Source organism: Pongo abelii, chromosome 18 (genome assembly GCF_028885655.2).
Source record: "Pongo abelii isolate AG06213 chromosome 18, NHGRI_mPonAbe1-v2.0_pri, whole genome shotgun sequence".
NCBI lineage: Eukaryota > Metazoa > Chordata > Mammalia > Primates > Hominidae > Pongo > Pongo abelii.
The window spans coordinates 30,454,047-30,479,063 of record NC_072003.2 but is presented as its reverse complement, the minus strand read 5'-3'; the positions used below and the strand labels follow the sequence as shown (position 1 = coordinate 30,479,063).

Genomic DNA, 25,017 nt, shown 5'->3' with positions numbered 1-25,017 from the left:
CCAGACTTACGCACGCCCATGTGCACACACACACATGCCGCAGCTAGCTTCTCGGGGATGCGTGGGTGCTACATTTCAGAAGAAATCACAGATGCAGTGGGAGAAGAGGCTTCCCTGAACATCAGAGGCAAAAAGAACAAAGATGCAGGTGAGTAAAAGAATTAAAAAGATAAGTGCCAGGTTATCATGGTCAAGTACACGGCAAGGGGAGATGATTTCAAGTTCCCATTCTAAATCAAGAGACTCCTGGCTGGGCGCGGTGGCTCACGCCTGTAATCCCAGCACTTCGGGAGGCTGAGGCGGGCGGATCATGAGGTCAGGAGATCGAGACCATCCTGGCTAACATGGTGAAACCCAGTCTCTACTAAAAATACAAAAAATTAGCTGGGCGTGGTGGCAGGTGCCTGTAGTCCCAGCTACTCAGGAGGCTGAGGCAGGAGAATGGTGTGAACCCAGGAGGTGGAGCTTGCAGTGAGCCGAGATTGAGCCATTGCACTCCAGCCTGGGTGACAGAGCGAGACTCCGTCTCAGAAAAAAAAAGAGATTCCTGAAGTGGTGGAGTTGGAAGGGGTCTCAGGGGTCACCTGCCAAGCTCAACTGCCAACGTGGACAAGGATGTCCTGCGAACACCCCACCTCTGACATGTTGCTAGGCAGTTTCAGCCTGTATCCCGCCACAGATGAAGCAATCACTCTCAGGTCTCAGTTAAGCACAGCCATTGGAAACAGCCTCCTTATGTTGAGTCAAGGCTTTGTGTGAACAAAATCCCTGCTTGCCCAGCACTTACCTTGTACTTGACACTTTGCTAGGTGCTTTAGAAGTATTACCTTACCGAATCCACACAAGAATCCTGAAAGGTAGGCTGTTATCCCAACTGTCTAGCTAAGGAAAGTGAGGCCAGAGAGGCCAAATAACCCATCCACCAGGTCCCACAGCTGGTAAAAGGTCAGAGCTAGAATCAGAACCCACGTTTGTTTGCTTCTGAGCCCACCGTGGATTCCAGTATACCAGTTCCTTCAATCTCATCTCCTAAAACTGCAGGCTGAACCCAATAAGATGAAATAAAATGAGCCGAGCAGAGTTGGCCATCCTGCTTGTCAATTTCAAACAACAGTTCCGCAAGTGTAGGATAAGAAAATCTGACTGAGCAGCAGAAAAGTCCTGGGGATTTTATCATCTGCAAAATCTCCAAAAGCCAATGGTGAAGCAGCAACTTAAAAAAAAAAAAAAAAAAAAAAAAAGAGTCACCTGAGGTCATATTAACAGAGGTATCCATTTATAGAATGTTACATCTCACAACAGCAGAATATACATTCTCCTCAAGTTCACGTGGAATAATCACCAAGACAGACCACATTCTGGGACATAAAACAACCTTAAGAGATTTAAAATATTAGAAATCTACAAAATATGCTCTTAGGACACAATGGATTCAAATTAGAAGTCACTAGCAGGAAGAAAGCCAGAAAATTTCCAAGTATTTGGAGATTTAAAAACACACTTCCGAATAACATATAGATCAAAGAAGAAATCACAAGAGAAATTAAAAATATTTTTAACTAAATAAAAATGAAAATATAGCCTATCAAAATCTGTGAGATGTAGCAAAAGCAGTGCTTAGAGGGAAATTTATATTATTGAATGTATATCTTAGAAAGAAAGTTCTAAAATCAATAATCTGTTTCCATCTAGAGTACTAGAAACAGAAAAGCAATATATGTCTAAAACAAGCAGAAGAAAAAAATACAAAATTGGAGCATACATCATCGATGAAATTAAAAATTGGTTCTTTGAAAAGATCAATGAAATTGATAAATCTCTACCTAGGCGAATCAAAAAAATAAGAGAGAAGGCACAAATTAATAATAATGTGATATGGTCTGGCTCTGTGTCCCCACCCAAATCTCATCCTGAATTGTAATATGAATTGTAATCCCCACGTGTTGGGGGAAGGACCTCGTGGGAGGTGATTAGATTATGCGAGCAGTTCCCCCATGCTGTTTTCGTGACAGTGAGTGAGTTCTCATGAGATCTGATGGTTTTATAAAGAGCTTTCCCCCGCTTTTCTTGGCACGTCTCCTTCCTGACGTCATGTGAAAAAGGATGTCTTTGCTTCCCTTTCCGTCATGATTATAAGTTTCCTGAAGCCTCCCCAGCCCTGCAGAACTGTGAGTCAAATCTCTTTCCTTTATAAATTACCCAGTCTTGGGCATGTCCTTAGAGCAGCGTGAGAACAAACTAATACTATTGTAAATTAAAGAAAAGTTATTAGAGGTGGCACATGCCTGTAGCCCCAGCTACTGGGAAGGCTGAGGCAGGAGGATCACTTGAGCCCAGTTAAGGCTGCAGTGGGCTGTGTTCATGCCACTGCACTCCAGCCTGGGCAACACAGAAAGATCCTGTCTCAAAAAATAAAAAATAAAATTTTTAAATTAAAAAAAAGTGGCACTATATAATGATTCAGGAGTTAATTATCCAAGAAGATGTAAATAACAATCCTTAATGTGTATGCAACTACCAACAAAGGGTCAAAATATGTAAGGCAAAAACTGAGAGCAGCAAGGAGAAATAGAGAAATCTGTGATTATTCTGAATAATACTATTATTGGATAATAATAGTATTATTACTATTACTTCAACTCTTTTGGTAATCGACAGATCCAGCAGGCAGAAATCAGTAAGGACATAGTTGAATTGAACAGTGCTGTCAATCAACTAGATCTAAGTGCAGTGTGCAACCACAACGTGGCATCCCTTTGATAGGAATACTGCTGTCATATATGACAACAACCAACACAGAGAGGGCCTGAGAATCCCAGGAGGCCTAGAAAGTCTTTACCTAGAAAGCTCTGCCTTCCTATACTGGGCAGCCTCACCATTCGCTTAAACACACAGAGTTTACCACATGCCAAGTTTTCTTTTACACCTTTTACATATATGAATGCATTTAATACTCTATGATAAGTAATATTATTTTCTCCATTTTCAGATGAGGAAACCAAGGCACAGAAAGGCTGAGTGATTTGTCTGAGGTTGCACAGCTGTGACAGTCATGGATCTTAAATCCAGCACTCAAGCTCCAAAGCTTTGGTTCTTAACTACTATCTGTCTAGAAGTCAGAGTCCCTAGTGTTTTGGGGGTCAATGACCTATCTGAGTGTCTAATGCAAACCCCAAACCCTGTTTCGGGCAATGCGCATACACTTAATTCTGCATTCCATTTTAGGGGTTCACAGAATCCCTGAAGCCCAAGTGAGGACCTCAGGTCAAAGGCCTGTCCTCTAAGCAGTGGGCAGCTTTTAAGGCTCTTTGAGCAGGGGAGTGGCAAATTTTTGAGAAGTCTGGGGGGCAGTTAGCAGTTGCTGCAGATGAGGCTCACCCTGCCTCTTCTCCACATCACAGCCAGAGCCATTTTAAAATCAGAAATGAGGCCAGGGCCAGCTCACACATCCAATACCCCCTGGCTCCTAAAGGGCTTCTTCACAGGGGCCGCAGATCCCCAAGGGGTTCACAGCTCATTAGAGAAGCATCTCTGACTTAGAATAAAATCCAAGCCCTAGAGTGAAAAAAGCCAGTTCCCAGAGTACACACCCCGTGACTCCATTTATGTAACATACTTGAAATTGCATAACTATGGAAATGGAAAACACATTAGTGGTTGCCAGGGGCTGAGGGGGGGTGGGTCAGGAAGGGAGTTGGATGTGGCTATAAAAGGAGAATTTGAGCCATCCTTGTGATGATAGAACTGTGCTGGATCCTGGCTGCGTACACAAACCTATGCCGTGATAAAATTGCATAGCACTAAACCACACATGTGTACGCAAACACAAAAATGAGTACAAGTAAATCGGGAAATCCCAATAAGGTCAGTAGATTATATCAGTGTCAATATCCCAGCTGTGATACTGTATTACAGATTTCTACAATCTTGCCCTTAGGGGGAACAGCATAGAAGCAGGGGTCTCTCTATGATTTCTTTTTCTTTTTCTTTTATTTTCTTTTTTGAGATGGAGTCTCACTCTGTCACCCAGACTGGAGTGCAGTGGTGTGATCTTGGCTCACTGCAACCTCCACCTCCCAGGCTCAAGTGATTCTCCTGCCTCAGCCTCCCCAGTAGCTGGGACTACAGGCGAGCTACCATGCCCAGCTAATTTTTGTATTTTTAGTATAGACGGGGTTTCATCACATTGGCCAGGCTGATCTCGAACTCCTGACCTCAAGTGATCTGCCCACCTTGCCCTCCCAAAGTGCTGGGATTATAGGCATGAGCCACCACGCCTGGCTTCTCTATGATTTCTTCCAACTGTGTGTAAATTTTTAATTATCTGAAAATAAAAAGTTTAATTTAAGAAAATGAAAAAAAGAGCCAAGCCCCCGACGATCTAGCTTCTGCTTACCCCTCTAACATTCCCCTCCTATCCCCTCTCCCTCTTCTGCAATCCTCCATTGGCCTCTGAGCCCTGGGATACACTCCCAGCTCTCCCTTCTCCAAGCATTTGCACCAGAAACACTTCAGAAGCCTTCTCTGACCCCCCTCATCTAATGCGGGCCCTCCCTGTGACTTCTTATCACAGCACCCTGTTTATTTCTGTCACAGTACTTATCACTATCTCTAATCAGATTAGTGAGGTTACATGTGTGAATGTTTATTTTATTTCAAGATGCAGATAGCAAAGATAGCTTTGACTGCAAAAATGTTTTCAACTTCCCTAGATTTTTTTTTTTTTTTTTGAGACGGAGTTTCGCTCTGTTCCCCAGGCTGGAGTGCAGTGGCGTGATGTCGGCTCACTGCAACCTCCGCCTCCCAGGTTTAAGCGATTCTTGTGCCTCAGCCTCTCGAGTAGCTGGAATTACAGGTGTGTGCCAACACACCCAGCTAATTTTTTGTGTTTTTAGTAGAGACAGGGTTTCCCCATGTTGGCCGGGCTGGTCTTAAACTCCTGACCTCAAGTGATCCACCCGCCTTGGCCTCCCAAAGTGCTGGGATTAGAGGCACGAGCCACTGTGTCTGGCCTAGATTAAAATATGCCTTAAGAAAAAGGCAGAACTCAAGTGTGTTAGTCCATTTTTGCATTGCTATAAAGAAATATCTGAGGTGAGGAGCGCCTCTGCCCGGCCGCCCAGTCTGGGAAGTGAGGAGCGCCTCTGCCCGGCCGCCCTGTCTGGGAGGTGAGGAGCGCCTCTGCCCGGCCGCCACCCCATCTGGGAGGAAGTGAGGAGCGTCTCTGCCCGGCCGCCCTGTCTGGGAAGTGAGGAGCGCCTCTGCCCGGCCGCCCCCTCTGGGAAGTGAGGAGCGCCTCTGCTCGGCCGCCCCCTCTGGGAAGTGAGGAGCGCCTCTACTCGGCCGCCCCGTCGGGGAAGTGAGGAGCACCTCTGCCCGGCCGCCCCGTCTGGGAGGTGAGGAGCGCCTCTGCCCGGCTGCCACCCGGTCTGGGAGGAACTGAGGAGCGCCTCTGCCCGGGCGGCCCCGTCGGGGAAGTGAGGAGCGCCTCTGCCCGGCCGCCCCGTCTGGGAGGAGAGGAGCGCCTCTGCCCGGGCGGCCCCGTCTGGGAAGCGAGGGGCGCCTCTGCCCAGCCGCCCTGTCTGGGAGGTGAGGAGCGCCTCTGCCCGGCTGCCCTGTCTGGGAGGTGTACCCAACAGCTCCGAAGAGACAGCGACCATCGGGAGCGGGCCATGAGGACGATGGCGGTTTTGTTGAAGAGAAGGGGAGGAAGTGTGGGGAAAGGAAGGAGAGATCAGATTGTTGCTGTGTCTGTGTAGAAAGGGGTGGGCATAGGAGACTCCATTTTGTTCTGACTAGGAGAAATTCTTCTGCCTTGGGATGCTGTTGATCTATGGCCTTTCCCCCAGCCCCCTGCTCTCTGAAACATGTGCTGTGTCAACTCAGGGTTAAATGGATTAAGGGTGGTGCAAGATGTGCTTTGTTAAACAGATGCTTGAAGGCAGCATGCTCTTTAAGAGTCATCACCACTCCCTAATCTCAAGTACTCAGGGGCACAAACACTGCAGAAGGCCGCAGGGTCCTCTGCCTAGGAAAACCAGAGACCTTTGTTCATGTGTTTATCTCCTGACCTTCTCTCCACTATTATCCTATGACCCTGCCATATCCCCCTCTCCGAGAAACACCCAAGAATGATCAATAAATACTTCAGAAATTTAAAAAAAAAAAAAAAAAAAAAAAAAAAAAAAAAAAAAAAAAAGAAATATCTGAGACTGAGTAATTTACAAAGAGAAGAGGTTTAATTGGCTTATGGCTCTGCAGGCTGTACAGGAAGCATAGCACCCGTATCTACCTGGCTTCTGGGGAGGCCTCAGGGAGCTTTTATTCACGGGGAAGGAAAAAGGGGAGCAGGCGTACATGGTGACAGCCAGAGCAAGAGAGAGGAGGGAGGTGCCGCACACTTCTAAACAACCAGATCTTGTGAGAACTCACTCACTATGGCAAGGACAGCACCAAACCATGAAGGACCCGTCCCCATGACCCAACATCTCCCACCGGGACCCACCTCCAACACTGGGGATCACATTTCAACAAGAGATTTAGAGAGGATGACATCCCAACTATATCGGCAAGCAAAAGACTAGAAAAAGGTAGCAATCTACATTATGAACGGTTAATGGCCTTAATATATGAAGAGTTCTTACAAATCAGTAAGACAAACATCCCTTTAAGAAAAATAGGCAAAGAACATAAATGGTTCACAAAAGACATATTCCTCCATCAGATGTGAAATAGCCACTCTCAATATACTGCTAGTTTTTCAAGTTGGGAGTATAATAGGTAACCTCAAATATAAATTATGTATTTGTCTATAAATGCATTGTTTGCCTCCCTCTGTAAGAGGGCCCATGAGAGCAGAGCTTTATGTCTGCTCTGCTCACTGCTTTATCCCCAGTGCCTAAAACAGTGCCTGACACAGGCATAGCATGTGTACAATAAACATATATTAAATGAATGAATGGTTAAAATTCAGCAATAATAGGTGGGGCACAGTGGCTCACGCCTGTAATCCCAGCACTTTGGGAGGCCGAGGCAGGTGGATCACCTGAGGTCAGGAGTTCACCAACATGGTGAAACCCCGTCTCTACAAAAATACAAAAATTAGCCAGGCATGATGGTGGGTGCCTGTATTCCCAGCTACTCGGGAGGCTGAGAGGCTAAGGCAGGAGAATCGCTTGAACCCAGGAGGCAGAGGTTGCAATGAGTCGAGATCACACCATTGCACTCCAGCCTGGGCAACAGAGCAAAGTTCTGTCTCAAAAAAAAAAAATTCAGCAATAATAAATTCAACAATCTTTTTTTTTTTTTTGAGATGGAGTCTAGCTCTGTCACCAGTCTGGAGTGCAGTGGCGCGATATCAGCTCACTGCAACCTCCGCCTGGGTTCAAGTGATTCTCCTGCCTCAGCCTCCTGAGTAGCTGGGACTACAGGAGCACGCCACCACGCCTGGCTAATTTTTGTATTTTTAGTAGAAACGGGGTTTCACCATGTTGGCCAGGATGGTCTCGATCTCTTGACCTCCTAATCCGCCCGCCTCAGCCTCCCATAGTGCTGGGATTACAGGCATGAGCCACTGCACCTGGCCTCAATAATAATTTTTAAACATGAACCAGGTCCCAAGCTTTTGTCCATAGTTAACTGTATATGCAGTACTTATTTTGTGCCTGGCCCTGTTCTAAGTACTTACAATATATTAATCAATTTGGTTCTCTCAACGACCCTATGAGGTAGGTGCCATTAACATTCCCATTTTACAGATGAGAAGACTGAGGCACAAAAAGGCTAGAGCACTTGCTGGTGGTCACAGAGCCATAACCTAGGCATTGTCACTCCAGAATCCATGTGTTTAAGGACTGTGCTTGCTGACCTTTGAAATGCAGTCCCCAAAACCCTGGAACTTTGTCCGGGGAGCCCCATTGGCCTGAGACCCAGAGACAGCAAGTGACAAGGCCAAGGTCACAGAGTTAGGAAGCAGCAAAGTCAGTGAAGGCCGCAGCCAGGAAGTGAGCAGAAGCATGGGCCTGGGAAAACACACCCGCCACCAGGAGAACACACTTGACTCACTTTTTAAAAAAACTCGGGAGAGATTAAGTGATTAAGCCTTGAAATGTCAGAAGCCAGCAGCAGCCTGGAAGCGACCCAGCAGGACTCTTCCCGAACCCACAGCGGGTGGCAGGGGGGGCGGGGGGCAGAGGAGTAGGGGCGCACAGGGGGCGGTACAGGCCTTCTGCTCTTCTTCCCTCTGGGCAGGAAACCTGGCTTGGAGGAGGGGCTGGTTCTGCAGACAGGATGCAAGCAGCATGTGGAGAGGAATCCAGGGACAGCAGGGGCCTCGGGCGGGGGCCGGGGGCTTTGGAGCCGCTGACCCCTGAAACTCCACGATAAAAACTGGCTTGAAACCTCAGCTCCTATGGCGCAATCAGTTAGTCATGCTACTTATAAGAAACGAGCCCAGAGCTTCCTCTGGCTTCTGGGACAGCTGGGCTGGGCTGGCAGGAAGCTAGGCATGCACTTCTTCTTGGGACAGCAACCTTCCTAGAACTGGGGTTTCCAGAACCGGCAGCCACGTCGGTGGCCCCACTGGGATGGTAAGGCAGGTTAGGCCAGGGCCCCAGAATGGCCCGGGCTCTGCCTGGTTGGCTCCGTCCCCAGCCCAGCTAGTGGGAGGGAGGGGAGGCAACAGACTGGCTCTGCAGCCACCAAGAACGCAAATCAGCCCCCTCCACCAACAGCACCCACCAGCCTCCCTGTGGGCCTGCTGTGGCTCACCCATCCTCACCCACTTGCTCAAGTACCTCATTTACTCTCCTTCTCTTTTTTGTTTTAGAGACAGGGTCTCATTCTGTGGCTAGAATGCAGTTGCACCATCATGGCTGACTGCAGACTTGAACTCCTGGGCTCAAGTGATCCTCCTGCCTTAGCCTCCCAAGTAGCTGGGACTACAGGCACACACCACCATGCTCAGATAATTTTTAAATTTTTGTAGAGATGGGATCTCTCTCTGTGGCCGGGGCTGGAGTGCTATGGCACAATCATAGCTCACTGCAACCTCAAACTCCTGGCCTCAAGCAAACCTCCTGCCTTGGCCTTCCAACATGCTACAGGCATGAGCTGCTGTGTCCAGCCATCTCCTCATTTATTCTTGCTGTGGGTGTTTTCCAAGCACTGCCTGTGTGCTGGCTATTACAGACGCAAACGGGTCATTCATTCATTCATTCCTTTCTTCTTTTAACAAATATTTGAGCAAGGAAGAAGTTACTGGAGAGTTTTGAGCAAAGAAGTGACATGATGAGACTTAAAAAGACCTCTCTTGCTTGGGTGGTGGGGGCACGGGTAGAAGTGGGTACCAGTGAGGAGGCTACCACACTGGCCCCAGAGAGAGGTGCCAGGGCTCACACCAGGCTGTGGAGATGGGTAGGTTGAGAAGGGGCTGAATTCTAGATCTGTGTTGAAGACAGAGCCCACAGGATTTGCTGACAGGATGGATACTGTGGGGTGGGAGAGAGAACAGGAAGGCTAATAGGAGTCAAGAATGATTCCACGCCATTGGCCTTTTCCCAGATGGTGGCCTGTCGGGGGGAGCCCGTGTGACAAGCCAGCCTGCTGGGCAAGCTGCAGGACTTCAGATTAGCAGAGAAGGCTGTTAGCAGGCCCTCAGGGAATACCCTCCCTCATCCTAGAGGGTCAGGTTTCTTTATCGGGGATGCACCAGAGTTCTCCTGGGGAGGGAACCGACATACAGCAGGCACTCAATACATGAGCATGTGTATTTTATTTTATTCTTATTTTAACAGGTATACAGTGTTTCCTTGGTGCCAGACACTGGCCTAGGTGCTTTAAGCCCTCCCTATGAGATAAGTATAATTATTAAACCCATTTTACAGATTCTGAAGGTTTTTTTTTTTTTTTTTGAGACAGAGTCTCACTCTGTAGTCCAGGCTGGAGTGCAATAGTGGGATCTCAGTTCACTGCAACCTCTGTCTCCCAGGTTCAAGTAGTTCTCCTGCCTCAGTCTCCCGAGTAGCTGGGACTACAGATGCCCACGACCACGCCCAGCTAATTTTTTTGTATTTTTAGTAGACACAGGGTTTTGCCATGTTGGCCAAGCTGGTCTCAAACTCCTGACCTCAGGTGATCCACCCACCTCAGCCTCCCAAAGTGCTGGGATTACAGGCGTGAGCCACTGCGTCTGGCAGATTCTGAAGGTTCTTATGAGAGGGCGGGGTGAGGGAGGGAATGAGGGAAGACCCAGAGAATAGACAGGCAGGAGGGAGGGCACGGCCCACTTCCCACCCTACAAGCGGGGCCCTTGGCTGGGATGGCAGCTGGAAGGTTGGCAGGCCAGGAACAACACCGTCTGCCAAGCCATGGGAGTAGACTCAAACTCTGTCTCTAAGGCAGTGGGGAGCCAGTGAAGGCTATTAAGCAGGAGAGGAGCGGGCTGAGATGAGAGCTGGCGAAGAGGGGGCAGGTTTGAGCCTGTTTGGGACGGGGAGGCAGCAGGGACTTGGTGGTGCTTGGCAGGGAAAGCAGGGTGGGGAGAGTGGGGACAGAGGGAAAGTGGCCTCGGGCTGGGGTGGTGGGGAGGACCCCAGGGACCCTTCCCACGATGGACAGCTGAGAAGAGAAGCAGATTTTCTGGGGAAAACCACGCGCTCCAGCGCACTGTGGACACTTCGAGTCTACACCGTCAACAGGCAACTCCATCCGGGATCCTGGAAGCCAGGCCTGTCTTCAGAAGATTCCAGAGGCCCAAGGGAGGAGACAGAGCCTGAGGAAACTGTCAAGAAGCCACCTGCTCAGGAACAGCAGCCAGCCTGGCCTCCATCTTTCTGCAACCCATTATCATGCTTTATTTCTCTGCACTCTTTGCGGCATATTGCACACTCGGGCCTTACGTGTTTGGTGCTCATATCCCCTACTGCAAGGCCAGCTCACACAAGGCCAGTGTCGATCCCGCTCACAGCCATCTCCCCAGAGCCTAGCACGGTGCCTGGCACACAGCAGGTGCTCCATGAATATTTGCTGAATGGAAGAACGACCGGATGAATTCCCCTGGTTGTGAGCAGGGAGGCCTGGTTGGTCATCCCCAATTTTCCACCTCTCCCTGCTGGGCAAACACTAGCAAATCCTGGCTTGGAGTCCCCTTAAATGTCCTAATGTAGGCACAGATCTCAGCCACCTCGGGGCCCTGACCTCCAGAGAGCTGGTTATTGACTATCACTCACTGTCCTGAGCAGTGGACGATGCCTCTGGCGCCAGGGTGCTGATTAGATTTTGACTGTCTTAGTGACAGCTATGGCTCCTAGCTGGCCTCCTTCTTGAGGTCTGCAGAGGTCACTGCGACTGGCCATGTGTCCCCTCTTCCTTCAGCCATGAGAGGCCATGCCCTGGGCCCTTCTGCCCTTGGTTTCGCCCCTCCTCAACTGGGTGCAACTTTGCTCACCAGCCTTGGCATTGGTTGTACCAGTCTCACTAACAAAAAAAGCACTTGAAGGCTGGGTGCAGTGGCTCCTACCTGTAATCACAGCAATTTGGGAGGCTGAGGCAGGTAGATCACTTGAGTCCAGGAGTTCAAGACCAGCCTGGGTAACATGGCAAGACCCCGTCTCTACCAAAAATACAAAAAAAAAAAAAAAATTGCCAGGCATGGTGGCACATGCCTGTAGTCCCAGCTACTAAGGGAGATGAGGCAGGAGGATGGCTTGAGCCCAGGAGGTCGCAGCTGCAGTGAACTGTGATCATGCCACTGCATTCCAGCCTGGGCAACAGAGTGAGACCCTATCTCTAAAAAAAAAAAAAGAAGCCCTTGAGCCTCACTCACTCACTTAACCATGGACCCAATCCAAGGAGCATCGCAGATGCAATTAATATCATCTCCATTGCAGAGATGGAGAAGCCGAGGCCCAGAGAGGGTCAGGAACCTGCCTAAGGATGCACAGCTAGTGAGTGGGCTGGGATTTGAACCCAGGCCTTTGGCTCTGGAGTGCACAGCACAGTGCCTGGCACAGAAGCAGTCATAAACTTGCTTTTTTATACACCACTCTTTTTGCTTCTCCTGGAATGCTCACTATGGAAGATACAGTCAAATATTCTCCCTGCAAGCACACAGGGAGGAATGAGGCTGAGGGGGGTTCAGAAGTTGCCCGAGGTGACGGTGACGGAGCAGGAAGTAACCAGGTAGAAATTTAGAATCTGGCCTTTGTAACCATTTGCTCGGCCCTCAGCAGCAGTGAACTTGTCTCAACAATGACCAGGACTTTGCCCCCTGGGCAAACCCAAAGCCAGGACAACACATGGGCACAGGTAAGAGCTTCCTGTTCATTTTCTGCTTGCAGACTGGCGTATGGAAGGCAGTGGGTGGGGGCTACCCATGGGGCTCTTCCTGTTGTCTCACCCCATACCATTTCTGGATGGGTGGGGACACACAGCCATGGGGGCCACCTTTGTGGGCAGGGACCCCCAAGCATCTGAGACACAGAAGCATAACTCTGGGCCTAAGTGCATGCTCCAACCTGACTGGGTGGGAGACCGTGGCAGGCTGGGGTCCACTCAGAGCCTCAGTCTCCTCATCTGTGAAATGAGAATAAGATCACTTGCTTTATGGCTGGTTGCAAGGTGGTGAAGAGGCCGTGGCTGGGTGGGAGAGACCTGGGACAGTGTTGGTGGAGTGGTTGGCAAAGGCTCATCTCTGAGCACCAAGAAAACTCTTTGAGACCTTGAGCAAATGACAGCTGCCACGACAGCACGCACAGGATGTCACAGGCACAAGCTGAGTGAGGGAAGCCAGGCTCAAAACAGCAGTGCTGCCTGGTTCTGTTTAGATAAAGGAGATAAACTGATCTTGGAGTTGGCAGTCAGGACAGTGGCCTTGGAGGACCAGGCTGTGACCTGGCAGTGGCAGGAGGAAACCTTCTGGGAGGGTTGTCACGTATTGCTGCTTGATTAGGTCATATGCATGCGCTCATTTTGTGAAAATGGATGAAGCTTTACACTTGTCTGTGCACGTGTCTGCACGTCTGCTGTGATAAAAAGGCAAAGAAAGCCAGGCGCGGTGGCTCATGCCTGTAATCCCAGCACTCTGGGAGGCCGAGGTGGGTGGATCACGAGGTCAGGAGTTTGAGACCAGCCTGACCAACATGGTTAAACCTCGTCTCTACTAAAAATACAAAAATTAGCCAGGCGTGGTGGCACACACCTGTAACCCCAGCTACTCAGGAGGCTGAGGCAGGAGAATTGGTTGAACCCAGAAGGCACAGGTTACAGTGAGCTGAGATGGTGCCATTGCACTCCAGCCTGGACGACAGAGCAAGACTCTGTCTCAAAAAAAAAAAAAGGTAAAGAAAACGACAAAAGGCTGAAGCAGGAGAAGAATCACTTGAACAGAAGTTGCAGTGAGCTGAGTTCATGCCACTGCACTCCAGCAAGACTCCATCTCGAAAAAAAAAAGAAAAGAAAAGAAAAAAGAAAAAGAAAACAGACAAGAACAGGAAGAAAGGGAGAGGGCAGAGGCTGCCATCTAGGCTGTTGGGTGGACAGCAAAGATCTCAGAACCACTAACCCTCAGGGTAGGTGGGATCCCAGTGGCCCCTTAATCCACTCCCGATGACACCTCAGTCTCCAGGCCTCTCCAGAGGCCACCGACCCTCTACTTCTCTGCCTCTGGCCTGCAGCCCACAGCCACCTCCCCCAAGGCCACAGAGCCACCTCTTCTGGAGTAAACTCAGATACCTACAGGGACACAGTCGTATGACCTCAAGGAGTAGAGATGGGACAAGTGGAAAACACAGCCCCCTGTGATAAAGGACAGCTGCTTTTTTGCCACATGAAAATGAAGACTTGCATGTTGCTAGATCTTTTGATTTTTCAAAAGAAGTTAGAAATTTATATTTTTATGTGTGTTACCCTGATTTTTTTTTTTTTTCAGATGGCAAGTCTTGCTCTGTTGCCCAGGCTGGGGTACAATGGCACCATCATAGCTCACTGAAGCTGCGACCTCCTGGGCTCAAGCGATCCTCCTGCCTCAGCCTCCCGAATTGCTGGGACTGGTATGGGAGTAGTGCTGGGAAGGGAGAGTGTGGTCCCTTTAAATAATATGGAAGGGTAGAAGGGAAGGGCTAGGAGGAGGAGGGTGTGGTCCCTGGCTAAGGTTCCACCCCCATGGACCTAGGTGAGGACAGGCATTTCCTGCCCAAATGTTGCATTTCCCGCCCAAATGTTGCATTTCCCAAGACCACCCTGGCCTGCCATGCCCCTATCCTGTGCCTATAACCACCTCCCACCAAAAAACATAAAAATAAAAACCCAGAGGGAAAGGCAGGACAGGTCATATTCCCATTTTATGGATGAAGAAATTGAAGCCCAAACCAAGAAAATGACTTGCCCAGGATTATAGTTACAGAGCAGAGACGTCAACGCAAGCTTTGCTACTGCTGTTGTTTTTTTAACTCATCTGGCTTATTAGTACAGGAGTACTGACATCAATAAAATAGAATTCATGAAATGATGTCTTGAGTAAGTATTAGAAGAGAGAAGGTGGATGGCTTTTTTGTTCTTGTTTTTTGAGAATGTCTCACTCTGTCACCTAGACTGGAGTGCAGTGGAGCAATCATAGCTCACTGCGGCCTTGAATTCCTGGTCTCAAGTGATTCTCCCACCTCGGCCTCTCAAGTAGCTGGAACTACAGGTGCACGCCACCACACCCAGCTGATTTTTATTTTTTGGTAGAGATTGGTTCTCACTATGCTGCCCAGGCTGGAAGTTGGCTCTTTTATACTGATTAAAGGAGCAATTCAGCCAGCTGCGGTGGCTCACGCCTGTAATCCCAGCACTTTGGGAGGCTGAGGTGGGCAGATTGCTTGAACCTAGGAGTTTGAGACTGGCCCGGGAAACATAGCGAAATCCCATCTCTACAAAAAATACAAAAATTAGCTGGGTGTGGTAGTGCACATCTGTAGTCCCAGCTACTTGGGAAAATGGAACAATTTACCAAAAAGGTATAAAAATCCTGAACCCTTATTCTATTCATATGTCTATGCACTTAACAACATGGCTTCAAAAATAAAGCAAAAAACAGACTCAAAAGGAGAAATTAACAAATCCTCTATTATGGTGAATTGTAATTGTATTACGGTGAGAGGTAAATCAGGTAAAAAAAAACACATAGTACATAACAAATATAGCTAATCTAATAGCTAGCTTGATCAAATAGATACATTTCTAGAACCTTATACCCAACAGAAAATATACATCCTTTTCAAACACAAGAGGAAAAAGATGACCAGAAAATCCTATAAAGATCTCAGCAAATTCTCTACCACTGATATTATAGAAACCACATATATTGACCACAACAACCATGATGACCAAATTTATAAATCAACAATAAAAAGATAACTTAAAAAATTCTGTCTCAAAGATTTAAAAAGCATATAATTAAATAAGTCTTAAAATGGGAACCAAAAGGGAAATTCTAAACTGGGCAGTGAATAACATTGTGTAACAAGTTGTGGAATGAAACCAAAGCAGTACTCAAAGAAAAAATGATAGCCTTTTAGCCTGAAGTAGATTTATTAGAGAGCATGAAAAACTGGAACCTCTTAGCTTCAGACAAGGACTCTCAGAATAGAAGAAACTTGGATTAACAGCAGCTCATATAGAAGAGAAACATGGAGATTTTAGCTGACAAGCCCAATATGCACTCCAAGTGGGATATGGCTGCTACACAGTATGATTCCAGGTTGCATCAACAGAAGTATAAGCTCTAGATCCAAAGAGGTGATAGTCTCCTTCCTCTCTGACCAAACAGTCTTTGTGTGGGACTCCAACCAATTGACTCATGTCCAAAGCCAGGCCAAACTTATCATTTCCTGAGTCAGGGAGAATGCCTGAAATAACTACAGTTGTGTAGCCTGAATAAGAGAAGTATCCGAGTTTGGAGGGAGATGGTCACTACCTCCAAGAGGCAGAAACAGACTCAGAAAGTGGAAGCTCCTAGAAAGCTAATTTGGGCTGGGCACGGTGGCTCACACCTGTAATACCAGCACTTTGGGAGGCCGAGGTGGGCGGATCACCCTAGGTCAGGAGTTTGAGACCAGTCTGGCCAGCATGGTGACACCCCATTGCTACTAAAAATACAAAAATTAGCCAGGCGTGGTGGTGTGTGCCTGAAATCCCAGCTACTCGGGAGGCTGAGGCAGGAGAATCACTTGAACCCAGGAGGCAGAGGTTGCAGTGAGCCGAGATTGCACCACTGCACTCCAGCCTGGGCAGCAGAGTGAGACTCCATCTCAAAAAAAAAAGAAAGCTAATTTGGCTAAATCTCAGAAAGATTTTCTCCCAGTTAGAGCTGCCCACCTGTGGAAATGTGGCTTCTGGAAGAAATACGCTAGAGGCAAGACCGTCGGGAGGCTGTGGCCCTGCCAGCTTGGAGACCTGCCCAGCTCAGAGAGCTGGTGCCTCTCCTCCCTAGAATTCAGTGTTCTCTTTTGAAAAGGCAGAATACTTCCCTGACCGCTTCAGGAAAACATAAGGCCTTCTCTGAGTTTTTAAAAAATGGTTCTGGGCAACTATGCTCGCTGATTTCCAACCAAGAAATGTAATCCTTTTAAACTCTCCTCTTTGGGCTGGATAGCTCAGAACCGTGGTTAAATGCACAGGCTTCTGGGTCCACAGCCCTGGGTTTGAATCTGGACTCTGCCACTTATGAGCTGTGTCACCCAGGTAAGTCTCTAGCCTGAGCCTCAGGTTCCTCCTCAGGGAAATGAGCAGGACACCCACTCATCTCCATTCCTGCACCCAGCACAGAGCGTGATGTGGACTCCAGCCTCCACTGCCAGAGGCCGTGGTTGGGGCCGTGGCTTCGGGATGATTCAAGCACATTACATGTATTATGTACTTTATTTATATTATTATTATATTGTAACATATAATGAAATAATTATACAACTCACCATAATGCAGAATCAGTGGGAGCCCTGAGCTTATTTTCCTGCAATTAGATGGTCCCATCCAAGGGCGATGGGAGACAGTGACAGATCATCAGGCATTAGATTCTCATAAGAAGCACGCATCCAGGGCCGCGTGCAGTGGCTCATGCCTGTAATCCCAGCACTTTGGGAGACTGAGGCAGGTGGATCACCTGAGGCCAGGAGTTCGACACCAGCCTGGCCAACATGGTGAAACCCTGTCTCTACTAAAAATACAAAAATTAGCTGAGTGTGATAGCACAGCCCTGTAATCCCAGCTGCTAGGCTGAGGCAGGAGAATCACTTGAACATGGGGAGACGGAGATTGCAGTGAGCCAAGATCGCACCATTGCACTCCAGTCTGGGCGACAAGAGCGAAACTCTGTCTTAAAAAAAAAAGAAAAAGTACGCAACCCAGATCCCTCACATGTGCAGTTCACAAAAGGGTTCGTGCTCCTGTGAGAATCATCTAATGCCTCAGCTGATGTGACAGGTGGCCGAGCTTGGGTGGTAATGCGAGCGATGGGGAACAGCTGTAAATACAGATAAAAGTTCGCTCACTCACCCACCACTCACCTCCTGCTGTGTGGCCCTGCTGTGTGGGGACCTCTGGTCTGAGACACTGAGGAAGGTGCTCATTCATAAAATAATATGTAAAATGACTGGACTGTCTGTAAAATGGGGCTTGGAGGAACCAGTTCTGCGCTGCCCACATTCACAGTATTGCTGGGCAGATGGATGGCAGGGAGTACACCGACAATGTAAAAAAGTAGATCCATCTAAATGGCAGGTGTGTCTTCAGCACTCAGGCATAGATTTTATTGTGTTTAAACACCATGGTGAGGACTGAGGACTCTGGAGCTTCTAGGTTCACAGCCCTGCTCTCCCATCTTCAGGTGTGTGACCCTGGACAAGTCACTGAACCTCTCTGTGCCTCTGTTACTTCATCTGTAACATTTGCATGAGAGTAGCTCCTATCTGGTAGGGTTATTACACAAGTTAAATGAGACAATGCAGGTATCTGGCCCCAGCTCCCTCCCTGACCTCTGTTCCTAGACCTCTTTCTTGCTTGGTTCCATCCAACCACACCAGCTTCCTTGCTGTGGGTCAAACACACCAAGCTCATTCGCGCCTCTGGGCCTTTGCACTCTCTGTTCCCACTGCCAGGATCACTCTTTCCCCAGATATCCACATGCCTTGGTACTTCAGGTCTCAGTTCAAAAGCCATTTCCTCAAAGTCACCAAGCCCAGAATGCTTTCAGCTCCACGAGGGCCCTCATTTCTGGGTCACTCATTCCCGTGTCCCCAGCCCCTGGTACATTGGCTAAGCAAGCGTTAAGCACCTAGCCCCGGGCTGACACTCGAGATATGTGAGCGCGTGTTACGTTCAACTTTGCTTTGCAGGCTAGAGGCTCTAAGACCCAGAACACAGCCCCTCCCCACCAGGAACTCAATTCCACCAAACCCTTGGAAGGCCCCACGGCTCCTCTTCCCCTCCCAAGACCCACTTCCTCCATCTCCAGATGCAAGCCCAGCTGGGGACCATCCTCAGCCGAGAGGTTACAGCACCCAGGCTGGCTTTAGCGCAGACCTCAGATTTCTTAAGCAACCGAGAGGAGGTGAGGAGGCCTGTGGGGGCACCTAAAGAGAGAATGAGTCAGTCAGAGCCAGACCTGAAACCTAAGAGACATCAGCACTTCTTGGAAAGGCAAGAACGGACGCATTTAGACAGAACTGTGCATGCAGAATGAGGGGTAAGCACAGGCCAGTCAGGAAGTGGAGTCTTCCGTCCTCTGTGAGTCCCTCCACCTGGCCCTCTCTTCCTCATCCCTCTCAAATGTCACCTCCTCAGGGAAGCCCTCCCTGATTCCACTTGCACCAGCTTTGCTTTCCTTCCTAGCACAGTCTCCACCTGATAGGATATTGCAGGTCCATGTTCTCTCCTGTAAAATCCTGGGGGCCAGACATAGTTCAGAATTCAGAATGACTCAGGCTGTAGAAAGGTCACCTTGTATAAAATACCCACCGATGTGCCCATCATGCAGGGCGGGAAAGCACCCAACGATCAATTGCACTAATATCTCTGCAGAAAGACATCTGAGCATCACACCGAAGAGGATGAAGACTCTAAAAAGCCTCAAGTTTAGCTTCAAAATGAGTTATGAAAAACTTTCAGTTTTCAGAAATCATGGATTTCAGAATAACAGATAAAGCTGCCGATCTGTACATATGTATTGGTTGTACATTGCCTGTATGCTCAACCAGAATCTAAACCCCAGGAGAACAAAGGACTTGGTCCAATGCTCTGGCACATATAGGTGCTCAATAAATTCCTGAGGAAGAAATGCAGGAGGAAGCCAGGTGCTGGATATGCAGAAGGGACTCGGTCCAAAATGCAGAGAAAAACAGCAATCACTGAGTCCCTTCCAAGGGCAAAATGTCTATACAAACTATCTCATGAATGCTCTCCCTGAAAATACCCATGACAAACAAAGGGAGGCTCAGAGAGGTTAAACAACTTCCTCCAGATTACACACTGGAGAGCTGGGAAGTAGCCAGCTCCGATTTAAACCTGGGACCCCCTCTTCAAGTTCAGGCCCTTCTCTCTGCCTTAAGCTCAGAGACACAGAGCAATTTGCTGGATATCATAAAACAATGGTGATGCACTCGGTCTGACAGTGGATCCCCCAGCCTCTGCAGGACTTCAAGCCTCTGCTGGGGTGCTCTGATCCACATTCACCAAGGGCAAGTCTGTGCAACCTCCAGGCAAGCTCCTGCCCTCTCTTCTAGCCCAGCCATGGTAAGTCTAGCTAAACGTGGCTGGGCATGTCTCCACTGTGCCAGCCAGGAGGAATCCTCAGAAATGTCTTTCTTGGTCACCCCAGCGAACTGGAACAAGCAGGAAAGAATACATGGGAAGAAAAGTAGGATGGAGTCTGTTCCTCAGATGTGGGCCTGAGGCAAGGCTACTGCATTCATCTCCGGGTCTCAGTTCTCACCTGCAAAATGAGTGGACTAAATCCCAACCAATAAAGCTCAAAGGAGGCAACAATAAAGATTTATTCATTTAGGCCAGGCAGGTTTGCTCGCATCTATAAACCCAACACTTTAGGAGGCTGAGGCAGGAGGATTGCTTGAGACCAGCAGTTCAAGACTAGCCTAGGCAACATAGCAAGATCCTGTCTCTAAAAATATAAAAACGATTAGCCAGGCGTGGTGGCACACACCTGTAGTCCCAGCTACTCAGGAGGCTGAGGTGGGAGGATTACTTGAACCCAGGTATTGGATGCTACAGTGAGCTATGACTGTGCCCACTGTGCTCCAGCCTGGGAAATAGAGAGAGACCATGGCTCTAAAAAAAAAAAAAAAAAAAAAAAAAAAGGTATTCATTTAACAAATACATAGTTTTTATTACATACCAGGTACTGTTTTGTATGCTTGACATATATTAACTCATTTAGTCATCACTACAATGGCATAGTCACTATAATCTCATAAATGCAGAAACTGAGGCTCTGGGAAGTCAGTTACACAGTAAGCAGCAAAGCCAGCATTTGCACTGGGTGATCTGGCTCAAGTCCATACTGTCACTCCCCAGCTATACGTCTTGACAGGTAACAACAGACATATACATTGATTGTGGACCCACTGGGTGTTGGACATTGTGTGAAGTAGCTTATAAAACATGTCATCAACCCTCAAGAAAGTTCACTATTACAAACGTGAGGAAGCACAGTACCTAGGCGGCTTCTGTCCTGGCCTCACTCCCAGGTACCAGTGAGGGCAGTTGAGAGGTGGGGCATCTAATCCCAAACGCTCTCCTCCATCCTCCCAGATGGGGTGGAAGAGGGCAGGGAGATGGGGGAGGTGGAAACGCTTCTCTCTTCTCATGTATTTATGTATTTGTTTATTTTGAGACAGGGTCTCGTTCTGTCACCCAGGCTACAGTGCAGTGGCACAATCATAGTTCACTGCAGCCTTGACCACCTGGGCTCAAGCCATCCTCCCACCTCAGCCTCCCAAATAGCTGGGGCTAGAGGCACCTGCTACCACGCCTGGCTAAGTTTTTAAATTTTTTTTGTAGGAACAGGGTCTCGCTATGTTGCCCGGGCTGGTCTCAAACTCCTGGGTTCAAGCGATCCTCTCTCCTCAGCCTCCCAAAGTGCTGGGATTACTGGTGTGAGTCACTGCGGCCGGCTTCTTCTCACTTCTTTGACAATTCATTTCAGCTCCTTTTTGAACTGGGAGCATTAGAAAACTGAACATCCCCACTGTTGCCCTGGGCATTTTGCAACCTGGGATTGTATTGTATTAAACATATCAGTCATTGAGTCACTTCCTAGCATTTGGAAACCCTTAGGTTATCTCAGACCTGCCGGTAACTGGATGTGTTGTAACTGGGGTGAGTGACTGCAGGTTTTCCTCCCTGCTGCCTCCCCAACGTCTCCCTCCAGATTCAGATCCAGAGGCCCAGGGTGGGGCCCAGGAATCTGCATTGTTGTTTTTACAACTCAAGCCAAGGTAAAATACACTGGCCCAAGTTCCTTGGCACGGTATTCAAGGCCTTCCACAATGCAGCCCAGCCCACCTTTCCATCCATCTCTGGCTTCTGCTTACTCCCTAGGTTCTGTACACAGTGCCCTTTCACACCTCCCAGCCTCCGCCCACTCTGTGCCTCCCTTTACCTCCCATCCTCTACCTGCCAGACTCCCCTGCTCTACTTACATGGCTAGCTCAGGGTCCCTGGGTGCTGGGAAGCCTGGCCCAGTGCCCTGTGAAGAGCTGATCCCCTCTGGCTTGTGGTCCTGCAGCCACTGGTGCATCCGCACCCTCCCAGCCCTCACGTCTGTCTTCCTGCAGAGGGGGTGCTCCTTGAGGCAAGCACCAGTGCCCAGAACACCACCCAGGGCCTCACAGGAGCTGAATGAGTGCTAGTGAGTGAATGAGTGGCTTAGCAGGTCACCTCCCATTCATGGGCTGGGCTAGCCGAGTTCTAAGAAACCCCTGCAGGACCCTGGAATGCCCTAATGTGCAGGACACCCTGGCCAAACCTACACCTGAGCCTGTTTCCCCATTGGACTTTGGGATTTTGATAAAGGCACTGAGGTCCCAGCAAATGCCTTGGGCTCCTCATAGGCTACTGGGGGCAGGGACGTGCAGTGGGTCATGCCTCCCAGAGGGCTGGGGAAGGGGAGAGACTAGAACTGGAGCAGGGTTAGCGCTGGCCCTAGGGCATTCCTTGAATCCCAGAAACAGACAAACTAGCTGTCCCCTATCTTGCTTAATTCTAAGAAATCCAGATTTTGTTTAAAAAAAAAATCAGGGCTCAGTAGCTCACACCTGTAATCCCAGCATTTTGGGAGGCCGAGGTGGGAGGATCACTTGAGGCCAGCCTGGGCAACATAGTGAGACACCATCTCTATAAAATAAATTTTTAAAAAGAAAATAAAGATCAGATTCCTGGGTTTACTGAATCTGAATCTCAGGGCAAGGACCTGGGAATCTGCATTTTAAGCAAATCTCCCGGCGATTCTGGTTATTGTGGGGGCTCCTCAAACGTGATTGAGAGATGGAGAGCAGCTGACTCTGGCGTGGGATTGCCTGGGCTCTAGTCCTGCTGCCCCAAGGACTCCCAAGTGGGCGGCACCTTGAGGCAAGTTATTAAAGCGGCTGGGGTCTCGGTGACCTCATCTGTACAATGTCCATGACGCACAGCACCGGCCACAGAGAAGTTAGTGGGAGGTTTCACTCGGCATCCTTTCAGTAAAACAAGTCCCAGTCAATGATCGCGATTATTGGGTCCATCTGATATTCGGAGGCGGAGACCGCCCGATTCACTGACCTACTACTCAAATTTACAGTTCTCAGAACTTTCCCCACCCTTTCTCTCTCCGAAGTCCTCACTGACTTCCTGAGCGCGGGGCAGGGCGCCACTGCCCGGAGAAGAGAGGCTGCGTGGCCCCCGACAGCCTAACCCCAAGCCCCCCACCCCCGCAGGCCGTCCCGGCGGAGGTCTCACTGCCAGCACCGGCTTTGGGGAGCGCTGGGTGTCCACATACCCCGGGCCTCGCGCCTCCGCTGCCCTTCGGCGGCAAGGACGGAACCGAGCGCTGCTCCGCCCGCACCGAGGGTCGCGGGCTCGGGCCCCGCTCGGAGTCGGGGTGGTCCCCGTGGTCCCCGCGGTCCCCGCTGCCCGGGTCCCCGCCGGCGGCCGAGCCCTTCCCGAACGCCCTCAGCCCGCATGCCTGGGCGATACCCTCGCAACCGGATCCGCGCGCGGGCTCCGGATCCTACCTGCGCGCCCCTGCTCCATTCGCCGTCCGGGCGCCCGAGCGGGAAGTGGGGGACCCCTGGGTGGCCCTTCCCTGGCCCGCGCCGCGCGGGGCTTTCCTGGGCGCGGAGACCCAGCCCGCCCCGGCTTCCTGCGCCCCGCCCCGGCGCCCGGCAGATTTGCATGCACCGCCCCGCCCGGCGCGCCCGGCCCGGGTCCCGGTCACCTGGCGCCCCTGTCGCTGTCCGCGCCGCCGCCGGACAGTCCGAGCCGCTGTCCTCTCCTGGGGGCGACCCCAGCACCCCGCTGGGTGTCTTGCCGCGCGCTTCCTCTCACGCTGCAGCCCGAGGTCGCGCCCAGCGGAGAACTCCGCAGTGGATCCCCTTAGTCTCGGAATAAAACGCCCACGCCGACCAGGCCTCCAGGACCTGCTCCTGCCTGGCCTCTGCGGCCTCCTCTGCGCTGGGGGCAGTTGCGTTTGGGGTGGGAGGGCTGGGCGACTGGAATCCTCCTCCCCTTCCTAACAGCTCAGCTTCCAAGTGCCAGTGTTTGCACATTCTTCAATAAATGTTTACCCAACTCCTACTCCAGCCACATTTGGATAGTAAAACAGCCCTTCAATCAGTAACTAGTACAATCTGTCAGGCACTGCAAAGGTTAACTCGTTCAATCCTGGCAACTACCCTATAAGGGAGTGATACTATCACCGGTTTTACAAATCGGGAAACTGAGGCACAGCGTCCTTAAGAAATTCAAAATGGGTTGGGCAACGTGGCTCATGCCTGTAATCCCAGCACTTTGGGAGGCTGAGATGGGAGGATCACTTGAACCCCATAGTTCGAGACCAGCCTGGGCAACCCTGTTAGCGAGACCCCGTATCTACAAAAATTGACATTTATAAAATTTTAAAAAAGAAAAGAAAGAAACTCAGAATCACTCTGCAGGTAAGCAGCAGCAGTGGTGGAGCTGGGATTCGAACACAGGCCCCATAGACCATTAACCTCTGGACACCATAAGAACCCGGATGCAGCCAGACGACTCGGGGGAAAACACTCAACAAAGTATTTCAGGTCAGGAGGGCCCAAGAAGAAAGTAGGGACCTCTTAGACCAGTGGGGCAGGTGGTCTGGAAGAGGCTTTCTGAGTAGAGGCCATTTGAGCTGAGACTCTGAAGAGCCTATGGGGGAAGACTTGTGTAGGGAGAGGGAAGAGCTAGTGCAAAGGCCCTTTGGGAACCAGCTCAGCCTGCAGGAGGAATTGCTGAAGGCCAGCATGGCTGTGGAGCCCTGAGTGAGGAAAGAGCGGAGGGAGGGGAGGTGGGAGATATTTGGACTCACACTGGGCAGTGCTGAGAACCCAGAGAGTAATTTGACCCCCTCCTGCCCTCAAGGAGCTCTCAGTCTGAGGGTGGAAGCCAAGGACAGCACAATGGAATCAAGTGCTGTGGTGGAGGGTGAAGGTTGGCTTCCCAGGGCAGGGGCCACTGCATGTCAATCATTCTTTGTTTTTTTTTTTTGAAGATGGGGTCTCATTCCATTGCCCAGGCTGGAGTGCAGTGGGTGATCTCAGCTCACGGCAACCTCCACCTCCCGAGTTCAAGCGATTCTCCTGCCTCAGCCTCCTGAGTAGCTGGGATTACAAGCGTGCACCACCACGTCCGGCTCATTTTTGTATTTTTAGTAGACATGAGGTTTCACTATGTTGGCCAGGCTGGTCTCAAACTCCTGACCTCAGGTGATCTGCCTGCCTCTGCCTCCCAAAATGCTGGGATTACAGGTGT

The 25,017-nt window shown here is 49.8% G+C and overlaps 1 protein-coding gene across 4 annotated transcripts in view; it reads right to left on the bottom strand.

The window, feature by feature from the left end:
• Positions 1 to 24,131, bottom strand: part of IL4R (interleukin 4 receptor) — a 54,549-nt gene extending 30,418 nt beyond the window's left edge. Inside the window, exon 1 of one of the 4 annotated variants that reach the window (XM_024233513.2) lies at positions 23,465 to 24,131. Coding sequence is in view for 1 of the 4 variants with exons in the window: in XM_054533676.2 (XP_054389651.1) it covers positions 970 to 1,026 (57 nt within the window). In the remaining 3 variants the exon portion in view is untranslated. Of the gene's footprint in view, positions 1 to 969; positions 1,205 to 21,692; positions 21,869 to 23,261; positions 23,406 to 23,464 lie in introns of those variants that run through there. The other 3 variants (XM_024233511.3, XM_054533680.2, XM_054533676.2) reach the window with 3 other exon arrangements.
• Positions 24,132 to 25,017: the final 886 nt, after the last annotated feature.